This window comes from Oncorhynchus keta, chromosome 25, assembly GCF_023373465.1.
Source record: "Oncorhynchus keta strain PuntledgeMale-10-30-2019 chromosome 25, Oket_V2, whole genome shotgun sequence".
NCBI classification, from domain to species: Eukaryota; Metazoa; Chordata; class Actinopteri; order Salmoniformes; family Salmonidae; genus Oncorhynchus; species Oncorhynchus keta.
The window spans coordinates 11,552,331-11,573,411 of record NC_068445.1 but is presented as its reverse complement, the minus strand read 5'-3'; the positions used below and the strand labels follow the sequence as shown (position 1 = coordinate 11,573,411).

The window sequence follows — 21,081 nt, the reverse complement described above, 5'->3', positions numbered from 1 at the left end:
AAGTAAATGGAATAGGCTAAGAAAAATCTATGTAAGAGCTAGCTAAACAACTTTGTTAGCCAGAACGCTAGCTACCCAATAGCTACCTTTCAGAACTTGCGTTACCAAGCAACGGCGAGAGACTAGTTCTTCTCCAGCTGCTGGTCAAAGTTGTTTTTACACCCACCCCCATCCTGTCTCGGAGGTTGCCATGCAAGGCTCTCCATACTCATGACATTACTCATCTTGGGCATACTTCTTGATGATATGGTGTTATGTAAATGTCTATCAACACCAAATTCTGATCCGGTTTTTTGTCAATGCGTTTTTAAAATGTTTTAAGTATCAGTATTCAATTTAGCAAGTTGTTGGTTTGATTCTGGATGTCATCACCAAAATGATCCAGAAATCGCACTAGTGCAATATCTTAACGAAATACAAGAGAAGGTCAAGTTGGAAAGGAAACAATAGATGTCCACGTACTCTATGCATTTTATTTTCTGGAATGAATATCGGTTAGCAAATATGTGTAAAAGTTAGAAGTTCTTGAAGAAGCAAGCCCTCATCATTTAGCACATAATACATGACCGCCTTGAAACACTTGAAAACAAACACAGACAATCAAACACGACAGGGAAAACAAGCTAAATCATCAGCTAGAGACCAAAATTATGTTAATTTAAGGCCTAATGAAGTCAACAAATTCTGGGGGGGTTCTGGTGGAAACCACCTTTAATCAATACTTAATTGATTAAAGGTGGTTTCCAGGCAGCAGCAGTCTGGTCCGACCAAAAGATCAACACAGCACAGGTCTCTAACCACAGTGTTCAGAGCAGTCAGACAGCACATCCGTCTCACTCACTTGAGTTGCCTTATCTGAGACAGAGACGGAGTTCACCACATCCCTTCCATGTACAGAGACGGAGTTCACCACGTCCCTTCCATGTAGTCCCTTTTAGGACAGTGGAAATGATATCTCTAGAGGGCCTGTCCCTCCATCTGGACTTTAAGACTCATAAGACTTTCATCACTTCAGTTGTTGCTCATCCCAGCCAGTCAAGATCATCATCTTCATCCTCTTCGTCGCCAAACAGAGGGGCTGGGGGAGGTTGCCCCTTCAAGCTCTGAGAAAACATGGGGAAAATATATCAAATGCGAGTTGTGTTCAGTAATTCTCTGCTGACCACAAAACACTGTTCAGAAATAAATGAAGTAATTCAGAACAAGTTCCTGTCAGACTTAACAGTAAAGAATGCCACTGAATTCGATCCCGAAACCATCTTTGTTTTACCTGCTGTACTATTCACAGAGTAAGCCACACAACAGATAAACATAGGCTCCACTGACAAACAGGGGGAACAGAAACAGTGTGTAGACATCTGAGAGAACTGGTGTGGCCCTAGAGATCCTTCCTCACCAGCTCATCATCCTCCTCCTCCGTGGGTGGGGGTTTGGTTGGGGCTGTGCTCAGGAAAAATGTCTCCTTCCCATTTTCCTCTCCTACTCCCTCAGTCAGACTGAGAGAATAGTAAAACACACAAGTGAGAATGGACATAGAAGGGGGTGAGAAATAGATGGATGCAGGAATTCATGCATATTAGTAAGGGACTAATTATGAACATGGTTCGGTATAACAGAGCCTTATCTAAGTTTAATTTTAGTTCACTGGTCTCTCTATAGAACTCACCTTGTTACTTTCCCAGGACTATCATACAGGGGGCTTGGTGGAGGTGGAAGCTGGGTTTGAGGACCTGTGGCTTTGGAGCTAGTTCTTTTCAGTTCACCCAGGGGACCCTCAATGGTCCCACTCATTTTCTTCACCTCCGGGCTACTTATGCCACCTTCGGACTGAGTTTGTCCTATCTCAGAGGGCAGATTCTCCTCAAGGTTTATGCCAGTGGGTTCAGAAGGCTCTGTGGTGATCTCTCCCTGTGGTTGGGGTTGTGGCTGGGTTGAGAGTGGTTGGTGCTCTGGATCCGTGTCGATGTCTGCCTCTGGCTCCACTCGAGTCGGTTTCTTCGTCTCTGGTACTGCCTCAAGGTGAGCCCTCTCCTGCACATCTCTGGGGTCTCCCTCCCTCTGTACAGAGGACTCACTAAGCTGCTCAGTCAGCTGCTCCTCCTCTTCTTCCTTCCCATTCACATGAGCATCCTGAGCTGGTCTCTCCTCTCTATGCCTCACATCACTGTCCACCTCTTCTTCTTCTTCCCTCAGATGGGATGAACGTCTCTCGGTACCATTGAGCAGTTGCAAGGTAACACTCTGTAAAGGGACAAAGACCAACATTAATTCACCCACATCCTTTTCAGTCCATCTTCATTGTGAATTACACGTTATTGAGACAACCATTTTGGTCATTGTCCTGAAGAGATGCTGTACCTTTATGGTGTTGACGATTACACCGAGCACAGTGCTGCCTGTGTAAGTCTCGTGTAGGTCAAACTCCCCCCTCAGAGAGTGAAACACTCCATTCATTACACGCTTCACCTGCCAGGAAAACATGGCCAGGGTCAAAACATGAAATGCAGTTTGATTGATTGATTGATTTATTTTTGTGTCGTACACCCAATTATTGCGCAGCCCGTATGGGCTTATAAAACATTAAGTATGTGTGAACAAAACACACATTTTTCAATGCACAACAAAGTACAGCTTTCACCTTGTCACATTATACACTTCTTCTCCCCAAGGATTTGAAAATAAATTGGGCAATGTCAAACTCCCGTTCTGAAAAAGAATACTAGCCTGTGTTCATCATGTAGCCAGAACACTTCACAGTGAGCATTTATTGAAATGTATTTATTTTATTGACCTTTAAGTTCAGACTGACATACATTTGTATAAAATAGAACTACAGCCCTGAACTGTATGTTCCAAGTTTTGGTTTAAACCAAATATCTACTGCCCAATTTTCCAGGTAAGTAAGACACAGCTGTCTGAAAGAAAACATGGCTCTGTATCCCCCTCACCTCCCCTGCAGTGTCCTGTCCTGCACTGTCCGCTTGGCCCCCTTGCTCTGCCAGCCTCCTTTCCAGCTCAGCCACTCGCCCCTCCAGCTTCTGTCTCACAGCTGACCACTGCTCCTCCAGGCCTGAATACTGAGAGAGCGAGAGAAAGAAGACTTCATAACATTATGGAGAGAGTTAGAAATAGCATTAGCAGCTAACACATAACCAGATCAATACCTTTTCTTGTAGGACCTGCTGCTCTTCGTCCTGTCCCTGCTGCTGCAACAAGCACTGCTCCTCTGAGTCCCTAGACTGCTTCAGAGCCGAAAACTGTTCGAATGAAAGAGAGCCCGTTAGTAGTGGTGCGGAACCCTCTCACAGATTAAGCTACAGAATAAGTAATTTCACATCCTTGTACTTATGTCGTTCCCATTGTTGAAGAACAACAGTAACAAATCCCCCTTGGCCACACATAAAACGATGTATGAGCTCAGGAGTCCAAAGTGGCGTCGTGAGAGAGAAAGTTTTGTGTACGGTATAATATGGGTTAGGCTGTTGACCTTTTCCTGTAGCTGGGTCAGTCTCTGCTCCAGTATGTCTCTTTGCTCTGCCAGTTCGGCCATCTCACGCCCCTGCTGCTCCTTGGCTGAGGCCAACGCCTGCTCACACTTCCCCTTCCACTCCTCCTCCAGCTCTGCTTGCAGTTGGGCTAGCTGGAACACACACCCGAAAAAAATACAGACACGCACACGCAGTCAGGCACACACACAAAATGACTCTTCATAGACTAAAAACGTATCCAAAAGGAGATTTGGCTGTGTAAATATTTATCACTCCCTCCCGATAGACGATACATATACACCAGTGTTTACCCTAGGATTTTTTTCAGCAGCGGTGGCAAAGTTAGTGTAGGGGGGGGTGGGGGTGTTGTGATGGAGCTGAAAATAAAATAACAAATGCCAGTTATAAAGCTAATTTCCTGCAATGGGGCTGAGAGAAAATGTGCACTGGTCAAACTGCACATCTCTTTAAAAAGTTCATATTCTGTTAACTTATACCCCCCCCAAAAAAATGTGGGAAGGAAAACTATTTCGCTCCTATTGTAAGTAATTATGGGAAAAACTGAACAATTACTTTCAAGCAATTTTTCTGCAATTCTTACAGTTAGCCCATGGCTTGTGCCGTGTTCTTATACTAAGTGACTCAAACATTATAATGAAATCAATAGGGGCCCCGTGCCATGACATTTTTGGAATTGTAGATTCTCCCTGTGTAAGAGCATTTCCATCCAACCATTTCATGTAGATAAATTACCTGAGGCATGAAAAAAAGGAATGCAACATGAAACGCCGGTACAATTTTAGAAATGCTGACAATTTGTTCGTTCTACATGGCGGGATCTTTTTGTGTCTGTAAAATGCATCATGCTAGAAATGGCGGTGGAAACTCCTTAATGCGCAAACATTGATATCATAACCATCAGATCGAAGTAAACTTGGGAGTCACCTGATATGTTGTGTGGTCCTCCCACTACGACCCGGGAAAGCCTACAGTTTATTAGGTTACAGATAAAATAAGTTCTGATGAACTTCACAGGGCGTTGAACGTGCACGGTGATGAGCTTGATGCTCCCTTCCATTGAATATTGAGGGTCTTATTCTGGTGACATGACGATCGATGCTTAGCTTCCGTTTGACAAATACTATTGCTCATATCCATAATAATCTCATAATGTAGGTAGCCTACCCGCAATGTATCTGTCAGCTGTTGGTTAGGCAAGAGGGCACCAGCGATATAACGCAACAGTTTTTGTGACAAACTCATCAGTAGAGTTGACCAACATTATTGGTGTGATGGAAACACATTTAACTTGTATTTTTAGTTCGGTACATGGGAATTTAACGGTATTTTTTTTTTAATGTGCACTACGTCATCACACACAGCCTTTTATCCGCAAAAAGTCATTTTGATGGAAACATCTCTAGTGGGAAAATGCAGATTTTAGAATATTCACATGAAAATCTGTCGCAAATTAGATAGAAACCTAGGTCTAGTTTTTACTCTGGTGGCTGTTAGTTCTCAAAGATGATCTTAAAAAAAATATATAGATCCATTATCTTTTCTACATACTTTATATCTGGTTTTAGTTGTTTAAATTTAAACTGAAAATGTTTTACCATCCCCCAAAAATAATAATAAATATATATATAAAAATGTACATCATATTTTTGGGAGTGGCGGCCACGATTTAATAGTGGAGCCCGCCGCTGCTGATTAATATAGGGGAAACACTGTACAATACCTGTTCTGAGGCTGCCTGGCCAGTGCTGGTCCTGGCCTTGCGGAGCTGTGTCCTTAGACTTTCCATGTCCTGCTGGCTGCTCCTCCTCAGCTCCTCCATCTCCTCATCACACCGCTGCCTCTCTGCCTGCCACTTCCTCTTCCTGTCCGACACCATCTGAGAAGAAGGATGATGATACCCTTAGACACCGATCTAACGTCAGTTTTAGGCCCTTCTCCAACTCTGGTCAAGGTTTAGGAGTGAAGAGAGCTGAACTGAGATCTGTACGCTGATCCTAGATCTTTGCCTCTGGGCAATTTCTACCATGCACGTCTGAGAGGGGGCCCACGCACACTGACGTAAGCATTGGTGCCCAAATCTAAAAGATAAACCAACAAGAAAATTTACTGTGTGCCATACTCACTCGTTCCATACTGTCTTTGTCAGTCTTCAGGTCCTGCAGCTCCTCCTCCATGTTGTTCACCCGGAGAGCCATCCCTTTGCGTTTCTGCTTCTCTGTGTGGTACTGCGCCTGTCCTCTCTCTGCAGTCTCCTTCAGCTCTACACAAACACACACACCTTTAGTGACACTTCCTCCATCCTACACCAAGATGAACACACTCACGCTGACACCTGTCTAACCTCTTTAAATAAAACACATTGTGTAACAGTAGTGTATACCTTCCAGTTGGGTCTCTAGGGAGGAGATGCGTGTGCAGTGTGTGTCGCCATCCTGCAGGGCAGAGGTCAGTTTGTTCTGCAGCTCTGCAGCCCTCTGCTGGTGAGACGTGGCCTCCTGCTGCAGCTGGGACACCCGTGATGTGCACGTGGCCAGCTCCTCTGTCAGACGTACCTGAGGGATAGAGACAAGCACTGATAGTCACCAGTGTTGTCTGTCTATACAATACACAGCCCAGTGACAGGCTGGTGTCCCAATAACCTAAAATTTGCTTATTTTCCTCATCTTTCCTTTATGATCACTAATCTGACTGGAAGCAAAGCAACATGGTGGGAACTGTCCGTTTCTAGCCATTTTTTCCCAGTGGTCATAGAGCCATAGAGAGTGAGTTGACAGTGGTGGTGATTGGCCAGACATGATGATGAGTGAGAGACAGAGTTAACATGGACTCTAACAGCATGACCCTGTGGGAAGAAGATTAAGATGACTGATAATGAGGGAAGGGTTGAATAAAAATGAAATAAATGAAAAGTTAACGAAAAGGGGGATGGGGAAGATGACGAGTGGAGGGAGGTAGAGAGTGAGCAAACAGGCTCACCTGGCCCAAGCCCAGGTCCTGAGGCAGAGCATGCTGGAAAGAGTGAACGGTCACTACTAAAAAAGGTCCTGAGACTAACACCGCAGGACAAACAGCCAGGAGCAGTGGATGGAGGTGAGATTCTGTTAGTCCCCAGACACACCAAAGTAAATGCCACTGAAATCCCCACAGCCATGTTAGATGCTGTAATAAACCCTTTTGTCATGAGAAGAATTCCTAGAGCCATCGCTATGGGTTTTAAATAATCACACCTCATACTGCCACTGGCTGGGAGAGTATAAGGGAACGTTTGTTGATCCTTGCAGGGTGATAACAGTATATACAGACGTAGGGTTGGTAATCTACCTTGTCCTGCTCAGCCTGCAGCGTCCGGGCCTGGTTGTGTTCACTTGAGGACTTTAGGGAGTCATTCCTCTGCTCCATCAGCAGGTTACTCTGCTCCATGTACCTGGACGACAACAAGGAAATTCAGCAGATCAATGTCTGCCTCCTACAGCAGATCAATGTCTGTCTTACCTCTGGTTCTGGTTGATGAGCTCCCCGATCTTGCGGTTCTGCTCCTCTATACGTGAGCTCTTCTCGTACACGTCCTTCTTTAAAGATTCATTTTCCTATAAAGACAGTTACACATTTAATGATGATATAGATATATATATATAGAAATCCGAGAGCTTAAAATCCCCCCCACCCTCGGACTATACCTGAATGATTCTTTGGATGTTGCGCATAATCATGGCGGTTTCCATAGTGACACTGGGCACAGCCAATGAGTGGCCTCCTTGCCTCTGAAGGTCGTCAACCTGTCAAAACATGAGGATCGATGAGAAGTGGAAAAACTGATGTTTGATAACACCAGAGATATACCCTTCATATTACTGCTGACCTTTGAAGCCAACTGGTCCACTTTATCTGCCACTTTGCCAACAGCCAATCGGATCTCAGAGTTATGCTGCCGAGCTTCAGCCATAAGGAAGGAAGTGACCTCGCCAGTGCCTCCCATGTATGGTACTGCCTGGGTGGGGTACATCTGGCCCATTGGTTGAAGTTGAGAGGGAGACATAGAGGACTGTGGGTAGGCGTAAGGCTATGAAAGAACATAACGGACTGATTTAATGACAACAGAGAATGAGGAGAGCTTCATTAGAAAGGGCGGTGAACCTTAAAGTCAATACAAAATAGCATGGAAATTAGTTAAATTTTTGACAGTTGAACGATGATGACATGGTCACTCTCACCTGAAAGGCATGGGTGGAGCCTGACATCACAGGCTGCGGAGCAGCAGCTGTCATAGCAACAGGCATCAAGGCAGAGGGCGATGCCCCATGAGGGTGAGAAAGCACTTAAGAAAAAAAACAAATATGTACAAACTGAGAAATGTCATCCAAAGGCAGCCTCCAGGGCATCAACAAACAGACACCCTGAAAAGGAAGTTTTACAGCAGATCTCAGTCTAACAATTCAAGACACAGGTCAATATCACCGTTTTTTTTTAAGACCAATCTATTGGTCAGCTAAACATGGAGAGTGATGGCTCCAGCAGAGGTTGTGGGAGAGCTCACCTTGCACTGGAGCTTGGAGGGCAGTGGAGATCTGTACAGGAGAAGGAGCAGCAGGACGCTCCTTCACTCTGGGGTCCTGGAGGAAGACAGCGATTCTCTCTCGAATACTTATCTAAGCTACTATACTGTAGGTGCAGCTATATGAAAATAAACCCTTCATCTCACCTCCATTTCTGAGTCGCTGGAGTCTTGCTGGGAGGACGGCCCTGCCATGAAGGGCAACATGGGCTGACCCATCTTGGCCATGCGAGATATCAGCTTGGCTTTGGTGGCGTCTGGATTCTGGAGCAACGGGAAGATGAAGGAATAGGTTATACTTTATCAGGTCAGCTGTGCCTAGGGCTGTTGCGGTGACAGTATTACTGCCACACCAGCTGCCATGAGTAAAGACTACAGTAAAATTACATGTGACCGTTGAGTCACAGCAATCTCTTGGCTCTATTGTCCCTCCATCAGGTCCTAATGACCTGGTACTCAGGGCTCTATTGTTCCTCTAACCACTGACGTCAATGAAAATACAATCAAAAATCACATCAAAAACTTATCAAAACAGTATTGTGATTTAAAACTCACTGTGAAAGATGTTCAACAGCAGGTTGAAACAGTGTAAAACATGTTTGTTGTGGATATTGTTTCAAAGTCTAACAAGGAAACAGACAGCGCTTGCTAAGGTGATAATTAATTCAAAACAGCCATATAAATATTAGAGTATAGGCTTAGGAGGCCAAGCCCCCCCAAAAAACTGAATTAAAATAATGATTTTGCCGTTATATAATACATAGACTACCACATATTATGCATGGCAGAAAAACATGAAACAAAACTGATTTAATGTCTTTGGTACATACCGTAATTGGTAGCCTATACTCCAAAATCAAACCAATTCAAGTAATCATCTTTGGAGTGTGGACTAGAGGTCGACCGATTAATCGGAATGGTCGATTAATTAGGGCCGATTTCTATTTTTTTACCTTTATTTAACTAGGCATGTCAGTTAAGAACGCATTCTTATTTTCAATGACGGCCTAGGAACAGTGGGTTAACTTGCTCTGCAAGGGACGCGGCTTTTGTGGAGCGATGGGCAACGCTGCTTCGAGTGTGGCTGTTGTCGATGTGTTCCTGGTTCGAGCCCAGGTAGGGGCGAGGAGAGGGACGGAAGCTATACTGTTACACTGGCAATATTATAGTGCCTATAAGAACATCCAATAGTCAAAGGTATATGAAATACAAAATGGTAGAGAAATAGTCCTATAAATACTATATTAACTTCAACCTAAAAACCTCTTATCTTGGAATATTGAAGTCTCATGTTAAAAGGAACCACCAACTTTCATATGTTCTGAGCAAGGAACTCAAACATGAGCTTTTTTACATGGCACATATTACACTTTTACTTCTCCAACACATTGTGTTTGCATTATTTAAACCAAATTGAACATGTTTCATTATTTATTTGAGGCTAAATTTATTTGTATTGATGTATTATATTAAGTGTTCATTCAGTATTGTTGCAATTGTCATTATTACAAATAAAATAAATAAAAATAATTTAAATTAAAAAATAAAATAAAAAAAATAATAAAAAAAGTGGCTGATTAATCGGCATCGGCTTTTTTGGTGGAAAATCGGTGGACTGTATCATTATGCATACTGGATGGACAGGTTACCTTATGCTACTCTCCAAAATGTCTATCCATGATTCTAGGAGAGAATGTATGGCCCTAGGCGATGCTGTTGGTTCACCAATTGTGCAGGATGGCTTACAGTTATCCTACAATGAGTGCATTTGTATTTGATTTTGAATAGCCTAGTAATAGAATAATTAATTGAGGGACCCCTTTAGGTATAATTATTTATAGTATACTTTTTATTAGATTTTTTATAGCACAAGGTTTTAAGGTATCAATCCTAAATCTAGGAGATAGCAATTTTTAAAAAAAAATCTCTATATACATACTCAAACACAGTACCAGTCAAAAGTATTTGTACTATTTTCTACATTGTAGAATAATAGTGAAGACATCTAAACTATGAAATTACACATGGAATTATGTAGTAACCAATAAAATGAAGTGTTAAATAAGCAAAATATATTTTAGATGAGATTCTTCAAAGTAGTCACCCTTTGCCTTGATGGCAGCTTTGCACTCTTGGCATTCTCTCAACCAGCTTCATGAGGAATTCACCTGGAATGCATTTCAATTAACAGGTGTGCCTTGTCAGAAGTTCATTTGTGGAATTTCTTTCCTTCTTAATGAGTTTGATCCAATCAGTTGTGTTGTGACAAGGTAGGGGTGGCATACAGAAGATAGCCCTATTTAGTAAAAGACCAAGGCCATATTATAGCGAGAACAGCTCTAAGAATTAAAGAGAAACGACAGTCCATCATTACTTTAAGACATGAAGGTAAGTCAATCCGGAAAGTGCCGTCGCAAAAACCATCAAGCGCTATGATGAAACTGGCTCACATGTGGACTGCCACAGGAAAGGAAGACCCAGAGTTACCTCTGCTGCAGAAGTTCATTAGAATTACCAGCCTCAGAAATTTCAGCCCAACATCAACTGTTCAGAGAGACTGTGTGAATCAGGCCTTCATGGTAAAATTGCTGCAAAGAAACCACTAATAAAGGACACCAATAAGAGACTTGCTTGGCCCAAGAAACACAAGCAATGGACATTAGACCGGTGGAAATCTGTCCTTGGTCTGATGAGTCCAAATTTGAGATTTTTGGATCTAACTGGAGATGCTAAACATGTTTATGTTCATTTACAGTCAATTACTGTTAGACCGGCAGTCTTTTGCATGACAATAACCATCTGACAAAATATTATGGTCGCCAGAGCCCTAGCTGTGCCTGTTTTACATAAAAGTCTAATGTGACTCAGATATGAGAGAGAGAAAACACTCACTGTCAACTGTTCACTGATGGAATTAGACTTTGCCCGAAGTGGTGGTTCCCTGAAAAAGAGATGGGGAAAGCAATCGAAAGAGGAACAAAGACAGAAAAGAGCTGGTTGTGATTGTGTTTAGATGAGCCTATGCTTTTACCCTGGTCTCCCGGGGCTTGTAGCACGGAACAGAGTGGGCCCTGCCGGGAGGTAGGGACCCAGGTTCTCCACACAGGGGACAGGTGAAGAGGCAGCAGAGTCCTGAGACCCAGCACTGACACGGTCAGACCCACTGTCTTTCGCCAACTTCACCTGGGGACACAACAGAAGGGCATGATGATACAAAGAAAGACACATTAAATATTACATTTTGGCTTAGAGTTACTGGACAGTCCCATTTGCGAGATGCTGGAGGTCCTACCCGTCGTAGCTCTGCCTCAAAGATGAGTGTGCTGTCTGCTGGGATGCGGTTGGCTACTCCCTGGGAGCCATAGCCCAGACTGGGAGGGATCACCATGAGACGCCGGCCTGACTTCCTCATACCCACCATGCCCTCCTCCCAGCCCTAGCAATCAGAGAGGACAGAGGAAGCTGTGCATTCCACATGCATGTCTGGTATGGAATGCCCCTACTATTCTTCTTTAGAACAGAAGTGTTAGCTGTGCCTATACGACCCACATTATTCACCAATTGTACATCAATTAATCACCTTAATCACTTTCCCAGCGCCAAGTTTTAGTCGGAGCAGCTTGTCTTTGTTCAGGTTGGAGTCAAACACCTGAAACAATAGTTGAACATTACAAGAACACTAGCTCTCCCAGGGCAAAGAGGACACACAGCAATGTGCGAAGCACAAATCTCTAACGGCACAACACACACAGCCATATCTTACCTGTCCGACGGCATGGTTCTGTAGGAGCCAGCCTGTGTATGTCACCTCCAGGGAGTCTCCAGTCTCAACTCCCTGTCCCTCCCCTAGTGTCAGGTCCTGCACCACCACCATATCTAAGGAGGGGGCGCTGTTCACTTTTGCCAAACACACCTAAATTAAAGAAGCAGCCAATTTAAATCACTTTTATTCCACTCTACATTAAAATATATTCTGCACAAAGCAATTAAACATGACCTAAGCTCAGCTGTCCATCACCTCTTTACAAAAGTCTACAGCAGCCTTCTCTGTGTCAAACATCAGGGACCAGTTCTGGCGCTGGTCATCATAAAAAGTGCAGTAGTTGTTGGGCTGAACCTGCAGGAGACAACGGGAGAGAGCGAGATTCTTTTAGAGAAGCTTACTGGCTCTCTTTTCACTTGCTCAGCTTCCTCTGACAATGTTTTTGTTTTAAACTCACCGTAAAGATGAAGCCAACATGAATCTTGGCCGCAGTCACTTGTTTCTGCTGACTGATGTAAAGCAAGAGTTTGTACTAGGAGAAAACAGACAGGGAACTCATAGATCAATGGTAGCAAACTTGCATGATGATAAGCATTTTCAAAGCGATAGAAATCTTATGAAAATGGACTGTTTCCAATAAAAGCACAACTCTGGTCTCACCTCTTTTGTTGTTTGGTTACCCAGGACTGCAGCTCCCAGCTTTCCTTGTTTCTGATACTGCCCGTTAAGACTAAACAGAAAGATGCACCGTCAGTTGTGGATTAAGTCAAAACCAATGAATGGGTCTAATGATGTCACAGGATCCACGGGGGATGGTATTTCTAGTCATTTGTACAGTTTAAAGATGCTCACTATTTGAAAGCATGGATAGCTGTAGCCAATAGTACTGCAGGAGCACCCGGAGGGAACGCAGGTTTCTGGGCAGGAGGACCTGGAAATAAAACATGCTGTAAACACATCTCAGGTTGACCTGGTCACATTCCCTTGCGACGGTTAAGTTCTGTTTTTTACCTGGATTTGAAGTCTTCCTGGGCTGTTTAGGGGCTGTATATTGAAAAGATTCATTCCCCTGACTTGCTGCTTGGTCCAGTCCAAAAAGTGATGCCAGCTTTGCGCTGAAATAACACAGAGGAAGTGATATTTAGGTCATTTCTGTAAGCCTATTATCTGCGACCGGCCTATTGGTGTAATGAGCTAGGTCTACTAAACCCCCCTCCTAAGTTCACAAATATTTTATCAAAAGACATCAACACACCATGGTATGTTCCATAAAGACACAAACATCTCATTGAATGAAAAGCTAAAAGGTCTTGTGTTATTTGAGCAGCTGTCCTGTTTCATGGTTAATCATTTCCTGGCTCACTGTTTCTGATTTCACCGAACACAAAAAATGTGAGTGAAAAAAAGTGAATGTATATTCAGCAGAGAACAAAAGACCCATGCCCAGTTGACACAGCAACCGCACACTGTATATCAAGACCCATGCCCAGTTGACACAGCAACCGCACACTGTATATCAAGACCCATGCCCAGTTGACACAGCAACCGCACACTGTATATCAAGACCCATGCCCAGTTGACACAGCAACCGCACACTGTATATCAAGACCCATGCCCAGTTGACACAGCAACCGCACACTGTATATCAAGACCCATGCCCAGTTGACACAGCAACCGCACACTGTATATCAAGACCCATGCCCAGTTGACACAGCAACCGCACACTGTATATCAAGACCCATGCCCAGTTGACACAGCAACCGCACACTGTATATCAAGACCCATGCCCAGTTGACACAGCAACCGCACACTGTATATCAAGACCCATGCCCAAACAATAGAGAAAAGCTGCTCTTATGAGCCCTTTCCTCTGACATATTGGGATTCAGATACCCTCAGTCTAACTGCCTCCAACAAGTCAGCATTCCGTAGTTAACACCACAATGACTTGTTAATTCCCACATTTAACAGGTCGTTGAATGCAAGATGACGAAAACACAATACCATTAGTGTAGGTCATTTTATCACAACAGCTCTTACTACGGCTACACACTAGAATAGCCTATATCATCACGAAATTGAAACATCTCTAACAATGTCACGTTGCCATAACTGAAGCGTAAATAGAATGACCACAGGAACATTTTCCCATTCGCCATTAGAACCAGGCAACCACAAATTCAAATAATAAGACACCCCATAACCTTCCTCAACTGCTACAGACAGACCACCAGTGGCAAATTAGGCTTATGCGGTCATCATCAAGACAAAACATCAGGTTTTACTTTAACTCTTCCCCCCAGAGCAGGGCAATACTGACCCTTGGATCTCCCTCCACAGGTAGTCATTATCCCTTAGAGGAGAAGACATGGTGGACACCTCGAAGCCAGTCTGTTGCTTACGACTGGCGGTCAAGGGTAGCCCCTTTCGCCTACATGTGTAAGGCTGGTACGGGTCACCCAACACACTGTGTTTCAGTGTTCCCACCCTCAGTGATGCCCTCCACTCCTTTCCTCAATGTCTTGCTCCCCAAAGCAGTCACACATCCATGGCAGATCTGACACCATATCACTGGAAGAGCTGTGGAGTTCCGGCTCAGTCTGCAGTCCAGAGTTTGCTGAGCTGAAGGAGCAGGCAGCCCTCGCCCTACTGGCCCTAACTAGCAGCATGTGAGAGGAATTAGGAGCCACAATGTTCGCCTCCCCCCTCCTTCACTGCTTCTGGCCCAGACAAGCTTCATTCCGCCAAATCATATTAGCTGAGGGAACTATTGCCCTACTAGCCAGGAAATGTTAGAGAGCGAAACACATAGGCCGTAGTTGGCAGTTAGCCTGCATTGTACAAGTGATTTTTAGTCATCTACTTAAGAGCAGACATAGCAGGCCAATTAATCCAGCAACTAAAAACTGGGCTCACAGCCAAAAGGGGGAAATCACAAACGACCCAAAGCATAGGATCTAGCAACTAGAGTGACCTGCAACTGAATCAGTTGCATGAGGCACCTCATACTGTACCTGCAAATTCCGTGCAGTAAGTCACCCTTCCCATCGATATTTATTTATTTTGCAAGGCATAGATGCGGTAAAGAGGGTCAATCGAACTCGACCAAAACAATGGAATTGACATAAAAACGCATGGGGGAAAGATCGAGACTCCTCATAAGATCGAGACTCCAATAAAATTAACCTACATTTAGGCCATTGTTTATATGTGTATTTCACACTAATTTGAGGTGAAAAACAGAGAATAATGCTTGCTTAAGTAACAACATTATGGGCCTCTTACAATACTTCAACCATTACCGATTTTTGACGAATATCTACTTTGTTTGACCAGATTTGTTAAATGTGCGCCAATCTGGTAAATGTCTGCGTTCCATTGACTTCTTTACAGCATCTATGCACCCGACATCCTCAAGTAAATAGAAGGGTTGGTTTTTGAGCAAAAAAAAATACCAGCGCGCAACCACGAGGAAAACAGAGGTTGGCTTAGATGGTTGACAACATGTCATCTGTATTTTGTCTCCAATGTTTATTGAAAAGATAAATATATTTGGACAATGACCAGTTGTTGTCGCTCTAATGCATCATTATAGTTGTTGGTTAGTTAGCTAGAGAATTTTTGGCCATATTAACATTGACAGGAAATCAGTCAACAAACCTCAAAACAAGACATCGTATCAATAACAATTAAACAAGCTGAAACGAGAAACGATTCCCCCACATGGCAATTTCTTGTAATTCTTGCTAGCAATCTGTCCAGAAAAAGAAAGGAAACTTACTCACCCTCCAGTAGGTGACAGAAAATCTCCATCCTCGTCGTCAGGGACAAACATTATGAATGGATTTGCTATTGAGTAGCAGTTACGTTTTTCTCAAATAGTATGATGTGTGATAACTATAATACGTATTGAGAAATAACGCTATGACTGCCACCGCTCACTGAACTTGGATCTCTTCCTGTTCAGATCAGCTGACATACCACCTGATCCATGGTGCTGTAAAATTTTCTGCTCCGGGGCAAATTGAGGCACTCTTTAAATTCCATTTCCGTTTGACACACAGCGGTAGCTTTTCCTTTCGGTCTGACTGCAGGTCCAGGGTCAGTTTATCCAAAATGGCTTTATTGGGGCATGTGCAGAGAGGAAGCGGCGAAGCGGTAATTGACCCCATTATAACGGTAATTGAAAACGTTAATTGCCCCACTGGGCTTATCTAGAGTTATTATATACCGGAAGCTCTGGCTTATCCTACCAAAAGCACCTGAATCAATCAGAAAATGACTCTCGATAAACCCAATGGGACCATTACCGTTGCAGTATACAATGATAACCACTAGAGTGAACCGTTACTCCAATTTAAACATCTCAGTATTTGCAGGTTACCCCCCCAAAAGAACAAAACTGACATGATAGACCACTAATTACGGGGGGCACTGTAATTAGGATACTTGTTCCATTGAGCTACATTTGCATGTGCCAACAGGCTATTTTATTTGAGAACTATTACCAAAGGATGGGGATCAAATGTATTCTGTCCCTATGATAGCATTAGCAGGGTATATCAATGTGGTCCGTGTTTAATCAGGTGCCCTTATCTGACTTTTGGCGATGATTGAAATAAAAGACAGATGTGGGGGGTGGATGGATCAGCACCTCTCCAGTGGGGCCATTCAGATAGTGGCTTTCATTAGGCCTACATTGACAAATGGTTTTCCTAAAAAATGATCTGTCATCAGGTTGAAAATAGATCTAATTTATATTACATAAACATGACCACATGTCTTGCTATTAAGGAAAATTAATGTTAATACCCATGTCGTACTTCCTTGCCAACTTTATTACAAGCGATAATCTCAATATTACTGGCCTATTCCTTGGTAAAGGGGTTAGTGCAATATCATTTTTGGTCTGTCATAACAGTACCGTAAATCCATGTGATTAATCATTTGGAATCATTTGATGCTTGGTTATTTGTTTTTGCATAACAAATTCATCCTACACAGAACATGAATGGTGTTATGGGTTTGATTGGTGTTGTTGCTCTTTTGAAATATAGGGTTAAGGCAACATAATTAATATCATGGAATTGAGTAAGTATAAGTGCATGTCTCACTTTGATATTAAGCAATGAATTCATATTCATGACCAAAAGTAAAGTAGCTAGGCTACATATCAGTAAATAAATTGAAGATTTGAGCCTGAGAAATTAATATTGTCTTTGCATAGCCGTTTGTTAGAATGGTATGCCACTTGACTATTGATTTTTATACTGGATAAAAATGGATGCACCTGTTGTGCACACTGATATGCGAAATAAGAACATTACTCGTTCCTGTACATTTCTGAAGAGGTTTTGTGAACTCAGAAATCTATTTCAGCACACGTACCAAGAAAGTAGTCATTTGAGAGACACGATCTAAAGGTAAGATGTTGCATTTGTCACGCTTAAGTTTTGTGCTAACCAAGTTGAACATGTTTATTCATGTGCCTATTTCCTCTCTGTCGCATCACCACTCCAAAAGATCATGAAAAAACACACAAACACAGTCATATTAAATATATACATCAATCTCATTTACTCTCTTACATTATTTACATGGGATCATTTTACAACAATAATCCTTTAGACTATTGAGCATTTTAAGTATCTTTGCGTATTAAAAATATAAAGTTCCATATTTTTACTCAACAATATGAGTCCAATTTGTTCTGTACTAGGCAGCAGCCTGTGATTTCCTGTTCCGTTTTGCGCGACGGGTGGGGGGAAAACTGATGAACTCAAAGTGTTTGATTCTATCCATGTTGGGGAAAGGTAGTGGGCCCTTGTGTAGCCTCTTGATGAAATGGACCTCTCTCTGGTTCTCCCTCGTCTTTGAGGCTTTGATGGGTCTACCTTTCCTAGTGAAAGCCACATACCAGCCCTCATACTTGGCATTCTGGAAGGCAGTGTAATTGTTCTCCAGAACAATCTCTGTGAAGATACAATCCCTGCTTCTTCCATTAAGCTGTTGAGAGGATGAGAGAGATGAAAGACATCAAGTCAGAGTGCCACTACTAGAAGGCATATAGATCAAAACAACAACATCTGGATAGGTCAATTAAAGTATGTCCCTCTGAACTACATTACTATCTATTGATTCTCAAGCTCCAAACAAAATGGAATACTTCAATGTTCTCCTGAAACACCGGAACCGACTAGTTTACAGTTATGTTTACATGAGTTTTATCACCAGCAGACGAATGCAAACAATGTGTACATCCATTGTATCTACATTTTCAGACTGTTTCATAACAGCTACAATGACGTTACCATATCAGTACAGCCGCCTCCATTTCAAAACAATAAACTATGAACAGTGAATGTTAAATACATATCTAAACCACAATAACTATATTGTTGGATTTGTCCAAAAGACTGTTACCACCAGAAAAATACAGCCTTCATCTGTACTTATTTATTCACTAGATGAAACCAGAACCTAGTCTTTCAACACCCCAAAAGGATGGAGCGATGAAACCCTTTACTTCTCATGGCAAGCAGACAACACTGAATACACATTTCCATTCCCATGCAAGAAGTGGAGGGTTGACTTCTGACCAACCACCAAAGGGAATGAGGAGAGTTTATCCCATGCCTTGCAACTGTAGATCTGCTACAGTTGGAAATACATGTTGGTTGTCTCCCCATCACCGACCCTATGCAGGCTAATGATTAGCATTACAAACACGTGTCATTATAACACACTATAATGACACTTGTTTGTAATGCTATTCATTAGCCTGCATAGGGTCGGTGATCGGTGGGGTCGGCCAAATATGTCTGCCATATGACAGGGAGAAACACTGGTTAGTAAATACAGCCCTTTTATTACAGTTTCACTATTTCAAACTATGTTTCTATTTGTTGAAAGAAAACTTCACTTAAAGAATTTACAATTACAGTTACACAACAATGACCATATAACTATGAAACAAGCAAGCTAGAATGTGTTCAACTTTGAAAGTGATGTGGATTTGACATGATACCTTTCCAACTAGTTTCCCCTTCCCGTTCATACAGAGGTAACGTCCACTCTCTGCACCTTTGATCCGAACCCGACTGCCAAAGGTGTCAGTTTCTACAAAGAGACGTGCTACCACACACATATCCATATGAAAATACAACAATGGTGTGATAAATCCAGTATGTCAATTAACTCTATTTTGTACACTCCTTATATCATATTACAATTCTTATATGGAAGTGGAATGAAAATACAAAACCGTAGGAAGCTAGCAATAAGCTAACCTAATTGGCCTAAAAACAACTGGCATATACTGAAGAGAGATGATCTTAACAGCCTATGATGTGAGATATTATGGGTTTCGGGTTGAGACATTAACAAGCCATTGCTATGATTAATTAAGTGTTGTTATGCATGTTTGAAGACAAAAGTAATCAGGGTGGAATACACAAATACCAATTGCATTTGTCCTATTGGTCCATTGATTTACTCCCTCTGGTTAATTAGGGCTAACAACAGGAATGTGTATTGGACCTGGACAAAAGACTTGGCCCGATTCGCCAGACGAGATTTAGATATACCGTAGGTAGGTGAAATTACCATACAGACCTATACAGAGGGTGGAGGCAGAATTAGGTGGGAAAGTAGGCTTAGCCTAGGCTACAGAGCTCTTCATAGACAGACAGAACATTGCAAATGCAGTCCTCGTCAAAAACTATTAATAAGCCTTGCATGCATGCGTCCGACTGGTTGAAAACAGTGTCATGGCCCTCATGAGAAGAGAACAATTTACCGTAATTGTTGCCGTCCTCAGCAGTGGCAGTGACCCTCTTGCCCTGTATCTGAACGTGCTTCCCGCTGGTCCGGCTGTATAGTTGGTAAACCCTGACCTGTCGCCGGCTAAACTGGTCCGTCACTGCGCCCTGCTCCCTCACATACTGGTTAAAATTAGGAGACGGGTGATTCTCCCCCTTTTTATGCAAAGGGAAAAAATAATCACTTGTAGGATTTTCTTCTAACCTCTAATTGAAATGTTTTCTAAAACAAGAGACCACTGCTTGACTCCAGAGCTTGACTGAATAACATAATACAAAAAATACTAAATCAGTGTTTGTACATTATTTGGTAAAAAAACAATCATGATATCAACTCTTGTAGGACAACATATTGTGTTGCATTAGGCCTATAATTAATGTATTCAGAGGCAAGCGGCCCACTTAAAAATAACAAGCAAATCAAGACATTTGTATATTTATCATCAAATGCTTATGAATAATAATTTGTCTAAACTATCTGCACGGGACTTTGAAAGAGGGTTTACCTGAGCATGGCACCACAGCACGAAGAAATGAAAAGATCTGCGAAATGAAATCACAATGAATAAAACATCACCAACAATCAAATGTTTTTCGATAAGGATGTTTCAAAGGGTAAATATTCTTACATGTAAATACAGCGCTGATTCATTCCATACATTCTCTTGTTATGTAATCCAATTCCACATGTATTTCTTCACGGAGAGCAAGAGACCAACGGGTCCAAAGTTATCCAACAGAGTCCCCCGGTTTCGGATATCCGCTTGACCTGTCCACTCTGTGTCCCTTGTTAGTTTATGAGTTTGATTCCATTCACACACCAACTTTCAGATGTGAACACCTTCTTCAAAGTGTTCAGGAGAAACACATCATGGTACGCATATGAGGAAAATGGTAGGCCTATCTATACTACAATTACAGCAGGTGTGTTGATGTGTGAAGCTCTTCCTTAGAGTATCCAAAAGGTATGCAACCAAAAGAGTCGCCGAGATCCATCATACAAGTCCAGTGGGAACACTATTATGTCCTAACTATTGCCATTTAGATGTTTATTTCAAGAGAAAATATTGTTCCCCATACGTAGCTCAATGTAGCCTCAAGTAATTCCAGGTTTAAAAAGCCCTCTTACTCATAGCGCGTCTTGGCCTCTTGCTGCGCAGTGGTTAAATGTTGAAAGGCTGGTCCCTCCCATAAACTGGTTGTCGGAGGTTTTGGATTGTGGGTGGGCAGGGCACTGTGGCCTGTAAAAAAAATAATAAAAGGGGCAAAAAGTTTTAATAGCACCCGGGTAGGCCTACAGATGATAATGTAATTCACTTTGGGTATTAAGCACAATATTACGCAATCACGGCAAATTATTAACCAGCATGCCTTATGTATATCAGCATGTACTTTATCTGTTTTATTTTATGGAAATACACAACATAAAAAAATACA

The 21,081-nt window shown here is 42.5% G+C and overlaps 2 protein-coding genes across 3 annotated transcripts; both read right to left on the bottom strand.

The window, feature by feature from the left end:
* Positions 1-453: 453 nt before the first annotated feature.
* Positions 454-14,284, bottom strand: LOC118358166 (FK506-binding protein 15-like). Its single transcript, XM_035735677.2, has 28 exons — positions 14,145-14,284; positions 12,836-12,939; positions 12,677-12,755; positions 12,485-12,554; positions 12,282-12,356; positions 12,080-12,178; positions 11,825-11,974; positions 11,642-11,710; positions 11,354-11,497; positions 11,093-11,244; positions 10,954-11,002; positions 8,209-8,325; positions 8,044-8,119; positions 7,721-7,824; positions 7,369-7,569; positions 7,187-7,285; positions 7,002-7,096; positions 6,831-6,933; positions 5,890-6,061; positions 5,633-5,769; positions 5,230-5,385; positions 3,488-3,640; positions 3,165-3,257; positions 2,949-3,077; positions 2,359-2,466; positions 1,667-2,241; positions 1,397-1,496; positions 454-1,103 (listed from the first exon to the last, which is right to left on the bottom strand). The coding sequence occupies exons 1-28, from the start codon at positions 14,192-14,194 to the stop codon at positions 1,023-1,025; spliced, it is 3,540 nt and encodes a 1,179-aa protein (XP_035591570.1). The 5' UTR covers positions 14,195-14,284; the 3' UTR covers positions 454-1,022.
* Positions 14,285-17,377: 3,093 nt separating this feature from the next.
* LOC118358177 (fibroblast growth factor 17-like) lies at positions 17,378-20,858 on the bottom strand. 2 transcript variants are annotated; one of them, XM_035735709.2, is made up of 5 exons: positions 20,274-20,858; positions 20,151-20,187; positions 19,623-19,767; positions 18,852-18,958; positions 17,378-17,830 (listed from the first exon to the last, which is right to left on the bottom strand). In XM_035735709.2, exons 1-5 carry the CDS (start codon positions 20,303-20,305, stop codon positions 17,540-17,542), a joined length of 612 nt encoding a protein of 203 aa, XP_035591602.1. In that variant the 5' UTR covers positions 20,306-20,858; the 3' UTR covers positions 17,378-17,539. The 2 variants fall into 2 exon arrangements, with proteins under 2 accessions (XP_035591602.1, XP_035591600.1); XM_035735707.2 differs by having other exon boundaries at positions 19,623-19,800; positions 20,274-20,855.
* Between the last annotated feature and the right edge of the window lie 223 nt (positions 20,859-21,081).

What these genes read in the sequence shown, in the direction of transcription:
- LOC118358166 (XM_035735677.2), bottom strand. Translation starts at nt 14,194, where the DNA reads ATGTCTTCTCCTCTAAGGGATAATGACTACCTGTGGAGGGAGATCCAA. An exon ending in GCTATCCATGCTTTCAAATA is followed by an intron (nt 12,555 to 12,676) that starts GTGAGCATCTTT and finishes CTTTCTGTTTAG; the next exon opens with TCTTAACGGGCAGTATCAGA. An exon ending in TGGACCAGTTGGCTTCAAAG is followed by an intron (nt 7,286 to 7,368) that starts GTCAGCAGTAAT and finishes ATGTTTTGACAG; the next exon opens with GTTGACGACCTTCAGAGGCA.
- LOC118358177 (XM_035735707.2), bottom strand. Translation starts at nt 20,305, where the DNA reads ATGTATGGAATGAATCAGCGCTGTATTTACAT. An exon ending in TGCTGTGGTGCCATGCTCAG is followed by an intron (nt 19,801 to 20,150) that starts GTAAACCCTCTT and finishes TTGCATAAAAAG; the next exon opens with GGGGAGAATCACCCGTCTCC. An exon ending in TGAGGACGGCAACAATTACG is followed by an intron (nt 18,959 to 19,622) that starts GTAAATTGTTCT and finishes TGTGTGTGGTAG; the next exon opens with CACGTCTCTTTGTAGAAACT.